General features: G+C 43.3%; 1 protein-coding gene across 1 annotated transcript; it reads left to right on the top strand.

Annotated features, from left to right (window-relative positions):
- Positions 1–9,793: 9,793 nt before the first annotated feature.
- Positions 9,794–10,726, top strand: LOC129831546 (olfactory receptor 2A25-like). The gene has a single exon (XM_055894908.1). The coding sequence runs from the start codon at positions 9,794–9,796 to the stop codon at positions 10,724–10,726; it is 933 nt and encodes a 310-aa protein (XP_055750883.1).
- Positions 10,727–11,308: the final 582 nt, after the last annotated feature.

The following is an 11,308-nucleotide window of genomic DNA, read 5'->3' as shown; positions in this document are numbered from 1 at the left end:
GAGCTCTTATACGAGCCCAGATCAAGTTATTCACTCCATTTTTTCTCTCACTCCTTGTCGACATCTAGTGGAAGACGTATGAAGTGCATCTAAACGAATAAATATCAAGGACTTTAATAGGCAGCCCCTAGAAGAGAGCATCGATTTCAGATTTTCCACTTCCTGTCAGGAAGTTTGCTGCAAAAGGAGTTCTGTTTTACTCACAGATATAATTCAAACGGTTTTAGAAACTAGAGAGTGTTTTCTATCCAATAGTAATAATAATATGCATATTGTACGAGCAAGAATTGAGTACGAGGCCGTTTGAAATGGGCACCTTTTATCCGGCTACTCAATACTGCCCCTGCAGCCCAAACAGGTTAACCTTTCTGACGCAGGCGTTCCGCTAGCGACCCACCTCGACAACATCCGGTGAAATGTTTGTAATTAATCCTCAGGTTGTCAATTGTCTAAATAATTGATAATATTTTAACCGGACAATAGCGTATTCAATAGAAAGGAAAACCAACAAAGGGCGCTCACTCGGTCAAGCGTGCAAACCAGCACTGCATGATTCAACAGTCCACTGACAGAAAGGTCTCATTCTTCTTCATTTTTCAGAAAACAAGCCCGAAACAATGTCTAAAGACTGTTGACATCTAGTGGAAGCCATAGGAGCTGCAATCGGGGTCCTAACCCATTAGATACATTAGGCATTCAATTGAAAATACCTACATTAAAAAAATACCACTTCCTGGATGGATTTTCCTCAGGTATTCGCCTGCCATATCAGTTCTGTTATACTCACAGACATTATTTTAACAGTTTTGGAGACTTTAGAGTGTTTTATATCCGAATCTACCAATTATATGCATATCCTAGCTTCTACTTTGGGCACGCTTCTTATCCAGACGTCGAAATACTGCCCCCAAGCCATAAGAAGTTTTTAATGCCACCTCTGTTATTACTCCTTTCAACGGCGCCCTGTCGCAAGTCATAATTCTTGTCCGGAGAGCCCGCTCCTTTGGGGCGGAGGAAACACAATAAATCATCATGAGTCCATTCCGAGTTACCTTCACCAACTCAACAGTCCCCAACCTCTTCTCCACCCAACCTGACACCACATATGATTCAGCCAAAATGCAAGGATCCATAATCTCTACAAATCTCAGTCCCACTGGGCCAGAATCATCCTTATCATCCTCGGGATGAGGCCCGAACCCGATGTTCCTCACCGCAGGTACTTCATCCTCACTCTCAACAGGTTCCATCTCTGAACAACTGGAGCATGTACAGTTGAAGTCGGAAGTTTACATACACTTAGGTTGGAGTCATTAAAACTCGTTTTTCAACCACTCCACAAATTTCTTGTTAACAACCTATAGTTTTGGCAAGTCTGTTAGGACATCTACTTTGTGCATGACACAATTCATTTTTCCAACAATTGTTTACAGACAGATTATTTCACTTATAATTCACTGCATCACAATTTCAGAGGGTCAGAAGTTTATATACACTAAGTTGACTGTGCCTTTTAACAGCTTGGAAAATACCAGAAAATTATATCACGGCTTTAGAAGCTTCTGTTAGGCTGATTGACGTCATTTGACTCAATTGCAGGTGTACCTGTGCCTCTTCGCTTGACATCATGGGAAAATCAAAAGAAATCAGCCAAGACCTCAAAAACAATTGTAGGCCTTCACAAGTCTGGTTCATCCTTGGGAGCAATTTCCAAACGTCTGAAGGTACCACGTTCATCTGTACAAACAACAGTATGCAAGTATAAACACCATGGGACCACACAGCCGTCATACCGCTCAAGAAGGAGACGCATTCTGTCTCCTAGAGATGAACGTACTTTGGTGTAAAAAGTGCAAATCAGTCCCAGAACAACAGCAAAAGACCTTGTGAAGATATTGGAGGAAACAGGTACAAAAGTATCTATATCCACAGTAAAACAAGTCTTGTATCGACATAACCTGAAAGGCCGCTCAGCAAGGAAGAAGCCACTGCTCCAAAACCGCCATAAAAAAGCCAGACTACGGTTTGTAACTGCACATAGTGACAAAGATCGGACTTTTTGGAGAAATGTACTCTGGTCTGATGAAACAAAAATAGAACTGTTTGTCCATAATGACCATCATTATGTTTGGGGGAAAAGGGGGGAGGCTTGCAAGCCGAAGAACACCATCCCAACCGTGAAGCATGGGGGTGGCAGCAGCATGTTGTGGGGGTGCTTTGCTGCAGGAGGGACTGGTGCACTTCACAAAATAGATGGTATCATGAGGGAGGACAATTATGTGGATATATTGAAGCAACATCTCAAGACATCAGTCAAGAAGTTAAAGCTTGGTCGCAAATGGGTCTTCCAAATGGACAATGACCCCAAGCATACTTCCAAAGCTGTGGCAAAATGGCTTAAGGAAAACAAAGTCAAGGTATTGGAGTGGCCATCACAAAGCCCTGACCTCAATCCCATAGAAAGTTTGTGGGCAGAAATTAAAAAGTGTGTGCGAGCAAGGAGGCCTACAAACCTGACTCAGTTACACCAGCTCTTACATTTACATTTACATTTACGTCATTTAGCAGACGCTCTTTTCCAGAGCGACTTACAAATTGGTGCATTCACCTTATGACATCCAGTGGAACAGCCACTTTACAATAGTGCATCTAAATATTTTAGGGGGGGGGGGGGGGGGTCAGAAGGATTGCTTTATCCTATCCTAGGTATTCCTTAAAGAGGTGGGGTTTCAGGTGTCTCCGGAAGGTGGTGATTGACTCCGCTGTCCTGGCGTCGTGAGGGAGTTTGTTCCACCATTGGGGTGCCAGAGCAGCGAACAGTTTTGATTGGGCTGAGCGGGAACTGTACTTCCTCAGTGGTAGGGAGGCGAGCAGGCCAGAGGTAGATGAACGCAGTGCCCTTGTTTGGGTGTAGGGCCTGATCAGAGCCTGAAGGTACTGAGGTGCCGTTCCCCTCACAGCTCCGTAGGCAAGCACCATGGTCTTGTAGCGGATGCGAGCTTCAACTGGAAGCCAGTGGAGAGAGCGGAGGAGCGGGGTGACGTGAGAGAACTTGGGAAGGTTGAACACCAGACGGGCTGCGGCGTTCTGGACGAGTTGTAGGGGTTTAATGGCACAGGCAGGGAGCCCAGCCAACAGAGAGTTGCAGTAATCCAGACGGGAGATGACAAGTGCCTGGATTAGGACCTGCGCCGCTTCCTGTGTGAGGCAGGGTCGTACTCTGCGGATGTTGTAGAGCATGAACCTACAGGAACGGGCCACCGCCTTGATGTTAGTTGAGAACGACAGGGTGTTGTCCAGGATCACGCCAAGGTTCTTAGCGCTCTGGGAGGAGGACACAATGGAGTTGTCAACCGTGATGGCGAGATCATGGAACGGGCAGTCCTTCCCCGGGAGGAAGAGCAGCTCCGTCTTGCCGAGGTTCAGCTTGAGGTGGTGATCTGTCATCCACACTGATATGTCTGCCAGACATGCAGAGATGCGATTCGCCACCTGGTCATCAGAAGGGGGAAAGGAGAAGATTAATTGTGTGTCGTCTGCATAGCAATGATAGGAGAGACCATGTGAGGTTATGACAGAGTCAAGTGACTTGGTGTATAGCGAAAATAGGAGAGGGCCTAGAACAGAGCCCTGGGGGACACCAGTGGTGAGAGCGCGTGGTGAGGAGACAGATTCTCGCCACGCCACCTGGTAGGAGCGACCTGTCAGGTAGGACGCAATCCAAGCGTGGGCCGCGCCGGAGATGCCCAACTCGGAGAGGGTGGAGAGGAGGGTCTGATGGTTCACAGTATCGAAGGCAGCCGATAGGTCCAGAAGGATGAGAGCAGAGGAGAGAGAGTTAGCTTTAGCAGTGCGGAGCGCCTCCGTGATACATAGAAGAGCAGTCTCAGTTGAATGACTAGTCTTGAAACCTGACTGATTTGGATCAAGAAGGTCATTCTGAGAGAGATAGCAGGCGAGCTGGCCAAGGACGGCACGTTCAAGAGTTTTGGAGAGAAAAGAAAGAAGGGATACTGGTCTGTAGTTGTTGACATCGGAGGGATCGAGTGTAGGTTTTTTCAGAAGGGGTGCAACTCTCGCTCTCTTGAAGACGGAAGGGACGTAGCCAGCGGTCAAGGATGAGTTGATGAGCGAGGTGAGGTAAGGGAGAAGGTCTCCGGAGATGGTCTGGAGAAGAGAGGAGGGGATAGGGTCAAGCGGGCAGGTTGTTGGGCGGCCGGCCGTCACAAGACGCGAGATTTCATCTGGAGAGAGAGGGGAGAAAGAGGTCAGAGCACAGGGTAGGGCAGTGTGAGCAGAACCAGCGGTGTCGTTTGACTTAGCAAACGAGGATCGGATGTCGTCGACCTTCTTTTCGAAATGGTTGACGAAGTCGTCTGCAGAGAGGGAGGAGGGGGGAGGAGGGGGAGGAGGATTCAGGAGGGAGGAGAAGGTGGCAAAGAGCTTCCTAGGGTTAGAGGCAGATGCTTGGAATTTAGAGTGGTAGAAAGTGGCTTTAGCAGCAGAGACAGAAGAGGAAAATGTAGAGAGGAGGGAGTGAAAGGATGCCAGGTCCGCAGGGAGGCGCGTTTTCCTCCATTTCCGCTCGGCTGCCCGGAGCCCTGTTCTGTGAGCTCGCAATGAGTCGTCGAGCCACGGAGCGGGAGGGGAGGACCGAGCCGGCCTGGAGGATAGGGGACATAGAGAGTCAAAGGATGCAGAAAGGGAGGAGAGGAGGGTTGAGGAGGCAGAATCAGGAGATAGGTTGGAGAAGGTTTGAGCAGAGGGAAGAGATGATAGGATGGAAGAGGAGAGAGTAGCGGGGGAGAGAGAGCGAAGGTTGGGACGGCGCGATACCATCCGAGTAGGGGCAGTGTGGGAAGTGTTGGATGAGAGCGAGAGGGAAAAGGATACAAGGTAGTGGTCGGAGACTTGGAGGGGAGTTGCAATGAGGTTAGTGGAAGAACAGCATCTAGTAAAGATGAGGTCAAGCGTATTGCCTGCCTTGTGAGTAGGGGGGGAAGGTGAGAGGGTGAGGTCAAAAGAGGAGAGGAGTGGAAAGAAGGAGGCAGAGAGGAATGAGTCAAAGGTAGACGTGGGGAGGTTAAAGTCACCCAGAACTGTGAGAGTTGAGCCGTCCTCAGGAAAGGAGCTTATCAAGGCATCAAGCTCATTGATGAACTCTCCGAGGGAACCTGGAGGGAGATAAATGATAAGGATGTTAAGCTTGAAAGGGCTGGTAACTGTGACAGCATGGAATTCAAAGGAGGCGATAGACAGATGGGTAAGGGGAGAAAGAGAGAATGACCACTTGGGAGAGATGAGGATCCCGGTGCCACCACCCCGCTGACCAGAAGCTCTCGGGGTGTGCGAGAACACGTGGGCAGACGAAGAGAGAGCAGTAGGAGTAGCAGTGTTATCTGTGGTGAGCCATGTTTCCGTCAGTGCCAAGAAGTCGAGGGACTGGAAGGAAGCATAGGCTGAGATGAACTCTGCCTTGTTGGCCGCAAATCGGCAGTTCCAGAGGCTACCGGAGACCTGGAACTCCACGTGGGTCGTGCGGGCTGGGACCACCAGGTTAGGGTGGCCGCGGCCACGCGGTGTGAAGCGTTTGTATGGTCTGTGCAGAGAGGAGAGAACAGGGATAGACAGACACATAGTTGACAGGCTACAGAAGAGGCTACGCTAATGCAAAGGAGATTGGAATGACAAGTGGACTACACGTCTCGAATGTTCAGAAAGTTAAACTTACGTTGCAAAAATCTTATTGACTAAAATGATTAAAAGGATACAGTACTGCTGAAGTAGGCTGGCTAGCAGTGGCTGCGTTGTTGACTTTGTTTGAAAGTGTAGCTGGCCAGGTAGCCTCGATAGCTGGCTAGGTAACCTCGGTAACTGGCCAGATAATTAGTCTAACTACACAATTGTCCTAGATACAAGGACAGCAAAGACAACTATGTAGCTAGCTAACACTAGCCAGCTAACACTACTTTAATCAAATCGTTCCGTTGTAATGTAATAGTTTCTACAGTGCTGCTATTCGGTAGAAGTTGGCTAGCTAGCAGTGTTAGCAGTGTTAGCGGTGTTGACCAGCAGTATTGACTAGGTAGGGGAACGGCAGCGCGGCGGACGAAAATAGCTGGCTAGCTAACCGAAAATTACTCTAGACTCCACAGTTATCTTAGATACAAGGACAGCAGAGACAACTGTGTAACTAGCTAACACTACACTAATCAAGTCGTTCCGTTGAATGTAGTAGATTCTACAGTGCTGCTATTCGGTAGCTAGCTAGCAGTGTTGATTACGTTACGTTACGTTAAAAGGACGAAAATAGCTGGCTAGCAAACCTAGAAAATCGCTCTAAACTACACAATTATCTTTGATACAAAGACGGCTATGTAGCTAGCTAAGATCAAACAAATCAAACCGTTGTACTGTAATGAAATGAAGTGAAAGTGTGATACTACCTGTGGAGCGAAGCGGAATACGACCGGGTTGTTGAATGCGGAAGTGCAGCTCTGTCTGGAGGAATGGGCCAAAATTCACCCAATTTATTGTGAGAAGCTTGTGGAAGGCTACCGAAACGTTTGACCCAAGTGAAATAATTTAAAGGCAATGCTACCAAATACTAATTGAGTGTATGTAAACTTCTGACCCATTGGGAATGTGATGAAAGAAATAAAATCTGAAATAAATCATTCGCTCTACTATTATTCCGCCATTTCCCATTCTTAAAATAAAGTGGTGATCCTAACTGACCTAAAACAGGGAATTTTTACTATTATTAAATGTCAGGAATTGTGAACAACTGAGTTTAAATGTATTTGGCTAAGGTGTATGTAAACTTCTGACTTCAACTGTACCTACGTCCAGTGGCCCTGCTGGTGCAGCTCCCAGCCATCCTTGATTACGATGCAGAATAACATGCCACCTTGAACAGACTTTCCATCTGGTTAGAATGTTGTTGCAGACATTTGGGGTGGCTGTGTAAGAAAGACGGTCTCTTTAAGAATTCAGTGATGACATCACAGCTATCACAAGCTGGATGAGTGTTTAGTTCTTTACCAAGTACAGCTCACCACCTACTGTACTGCTGTGAGCAAAAATATCAGTTTTGGACATCTTTTCCTTTCTAACCAATTTATTCATCACTGTGTGTGACTACCAGAACTGTAAGTAAGGTATATGTTTTCCCCCTGTTTTACTGACGAAGTTGTCAATAGTTTAATAATATTTTTGCCATTATTACAGCATTATGTGTCTTGTTTTTTATGCTAGCTAACTAAAAACACATGCTTTGTTTGTAAATTATGTGTTGGAGTGTGCCCCTGGCTTTCCGTAAATTAAAACAACAAAAAAATGTTGCCGTCAGGTTTACTAAATATAATTTGAATTTGAAATGATTAATACTTTTACTTTTGATACTTAAGTATATTTTAGCAATTACATTTACTTTTGATGCGTTTGTATATTTTAAACAAAATACTTTTAGTCTTTTACTCAAGTAATATTTTACTGGGTGACTACTTTACTCAAGTATTTCCACCACTGCTCATTCAGATTGAAGCTAGCAAGGTAACGCCTCAACAATACACAGATAGATGCCTACAGCGGTGAGGAACAAGTCGAAGAACCGGATTACAGGATCCAGATTAAGTCTAGTCCTAGAATAAAACAAATTCTCAATGGAGAATCACCATTGACAGTGTGATTTAGTTCAGGAGTAGCCTTAATCTGTGTCCAGGACCGTCCCTTTGTCAGAGGCTTTGGATTGGTTTCACGAAAACTAATTATTTATTGTACATGGTGCAAAATACATAACACTCAAACTCCTGCTAAAACGTTAACGATAGATCTGATAACATTGCCTACCCAGCCCATTGGTGATGTCACATTCTTCTTCTACATTGTAGAGTACCAGCCTAGAGGTCCCCACCAGTGGAGGCTATTGGTAAGAGCTGTAGGAGGACAGGCTCATTGTAATGGCTGGAATGGATTAATTGGAACGGTATCAAACACATCAAACATATGGAAACCACATGTTTACCTCCGTTCAATTTATTCCATTACAGCCATTACAATGAGCCCATCCTCCTATAGCTCCCCCAACCAGCATCCACTGGTACCCACACATACGTTGTTTTAACAGGATCATAGGGCACTAACACAGCCAGTTCAATAACATAACATTAAGGATGTGTATTCTTCTGATGTGCTGCAAGTAATATCCTACCAAACTACTCTCGTTATTTAAAAACCCCTTAAGGATCGGATCCTTTTTAAAAATGTAGCCTAAAATGACATACCAAAATCGAACTGCCTGTAGCTCAGGACCTGAAGCAAGGATATGCATATTCTTTAAACAATTTTAAAGGAAAGACTTTGAAGTGTGTGGAAATGTTAAATTAATGTAGGAGAATATAACACATTAGATCTGGAAAAATATAATACAAAGCAATATATATTTTTTTTTATTTCATATTTTTTTTGTACCATCATCTTTGAAATGCAAGAGAAAGGCCATAATTTATTATTCCAGCCCAGGCACAATTTAGATTTTAGCCACTAGATGGCAGTAGTATATGTGCAAAGTTTTAGACTGATCCAATGAACCATTACATTTCGGTTCAAACTTTTGTATCAAGGCTGCCCAAATGTGCCTAATTGGTTTATTAATACGTTTTCAAGTTCATAACTGTGCACTCTCCTCAAACAATAGCATGGTATTATTTCACTGTAATAGTTACTGTAAATTGGACAGTGCAGTTAAATTAACAAGAAGGGAAGCTTTCTGCCAATATCAGATATGTCAATGCCCTGGGAAATGTTCTTGTTACCTACAACCTCATGCTAATCACATTAGCATCAATCCTGTAGAGGTTTTTAAGAATGTCACTCTGACCATGTGTGCTGTAACAGTGTTGCTTCCGTCCCTCACCTTGCCCCAACCTGAGCTTGAACGAGGGACTCTCTAAACACATCAACAATCATCACCCGCAAAGCATCATTACCTGTCAGACCACAAAAGTCACTTTCTTTGCAGAGCAAGAGAAACAACTACTGTACATCTCGGTCTCAGAGCGAGTGACGTCACTGATTGAACTCCAGCGTGTACCCCTGACAAGCTAGCCATTTCATATGGGCTAGACATGCTCCGTTTAATCTACCATTGTTTATGAATTACTGTATGTCTATAGAATTTAAGAAAGGCTTTGAACACCATGGAGGGCCTGTCAGAAAATGGTATCTTTTTCTCTCTATATGGTTTTCTTGTCTCTGAAAATATGTAATTTTCCCCAGGTGTTGATGACTATTTGCATATCACAGCATGGTAGGCGTTTTTTCTTTTTCTCTCACAACTATAAGAATCAAGTGAGGAGCGTAGTTTAAGCAGTTCATCATGGTTTAGAAATGGTCTGTGAACATTTTGGATTTAACCTGCTTTTCATGTAATCAATTTATTATTTCCCATTTAAATGTAATAAGTAACATGAGCGCCGGATACATTTTTACATTTTACCTTTATTTAAGTAGGCACATCAGTTTAAGAACAAATTCATATTTACAATGACGGCCTAGGAACAGTATAGTATGTTTTATTTAGGTTATGAATTATGTTATGAGGAGAATGTAAAGCCTTCTATGTTGGTGAGTATAGATATGAGCAAATCTATCACTGAATTAACAAGTCAAGGAATTATCAATTTAGGTTGTCAGTTCTTTGTAATTTCATGAATTAAATATAAATATTTAAAGCTACCATATCAGAGAGCATTGGCTACTCTTCTTCAAACATTTAACAACTCCCAGGACCATGGAAAACTCTACTCACTTTCAGGTCTTCAGGCTTGCTGCATATGGTGATATCGGACAAATGAAGTACTTCTACTTTGCTCTAGTAACTGTATTATATTTTGTCATCATTCTTGCCAATGCTTTACTTATTGGAGTTATCTGCATTGAAAGAAGCCTTCATGAACCCATGTATCTGTTTCTATGTGCTTTGTTTGTTAATCAGTTGTATGGGAGCACTGGTTTGTTTCCTGCTCTCATGTTTTACTTACTCTCTGACACACATGATATTTCCCTTCTTTATTGTTACCTTCAGATTTATGTGTTGTACACATATACTCTAACAGAATTGAGTAATTTAGCAGTTATGTCCTATGACAGGTACATTTCTATTTGTTATCCCCTACGATATAACAATATTATGACACCTAAAATAATTTGTGGCTTAATTCTATTGTCCTGGTTGTCTTCTTTTTTCCTCAACGCCATTCATATCTCCCTGAGTTTGCGGCTGCAATTTTGTGGTAACGTTCTAGACAGAGTGTATTGTGACAACTACTCAGTCGTCAAGCTTGCCTGTTCAAATACTATGCTGAATAACATATGGGGTCTTGCTGTCACTGTGCTTTATATTTCTTGTATTATATTTCCTACCATATACTCATATGTAAGAATTCTACAAATATGTTTAAAGTCTTCAAAAGAGACGAAACAGAAAGCATTTAATACCTGTACGCCACATATAGCCTCTATGCTGAACTTCTCCTTTGGCTGGTTATTTGTGATTATACAAAGCAGATATGAAACTGCTCATCTTCCACCTATACTTCGCTCTATTTTATTTGTTTATTTTCTGATGTGTCCACCACTTTTCAATCCTTTAATGTATGGTGTTAGGATGGTTAAAATCAGGCATGCTTGTAAAAAGGTACTAGGACTTTACCCTAAAACATAACCCGATAGTTCCTTTTTGTAATGGTGAATTATGTGTTTTCTTACTTCAGTTGCTATAATTGACAGTACAAATACTGTACACGTGTCATTTTGGCATAATTTCTCTGTTGCCCAAAGATGATTTAAAAAAGTTTATAACGTATTCTAACTGAGAATGTTTTGTGTCATATTAGCTAGTTAGCTGCATAACTACAGAGCAGCAAGGGGAGCTGTCCTCCCTACCTTCCGACTATGCTCAAACAGATGCTGAGTGGGATCTTTGGGAAGATCCATTCTGCCAAATCTGAACTCTTGGCCCACCTAACTTCAGGACAGCTGTGTCCCTGACCATCTTCCTAAAATATTTGTCATTTTAATTTTTTTTAATGTTGTTGCATTTTCAAGTTCATTTTCTGCAGTTCTATACATTTTGCCATGAGGCAGAAATAAAGGGAATCTCTCACGAAGGTTGTATATTGCAGGTTTTTTCTGCAATGTATATGTAATGAGTGCTTAATTATTCTGGCAGTGATGGCTTATGACAGGTTTGTCTCCATTTGTAAGCCAGTTGTATTTTATTCCCATAACCATTTTCTCTCACTTA

This window comes from Salvelinus fontinalis, chromosome 33, assembly GCF_029448725.1.
Source record: "Salvelinus fontinalis isolate EN_2023a chromosome 33, ASM2944872v1, whole genome shotgun sequence".
In the NCBI taxonomy this organism is placed as follows: Eukaryota; Metazoa; Chordata; class Actinopteri; order Salmoniformes; family Salmonidae; genus Salvelinus; species Salvelinus fontinalis.
This window is presented reverse-complemented; position numbering and strand designations above follow the sequence as displayed.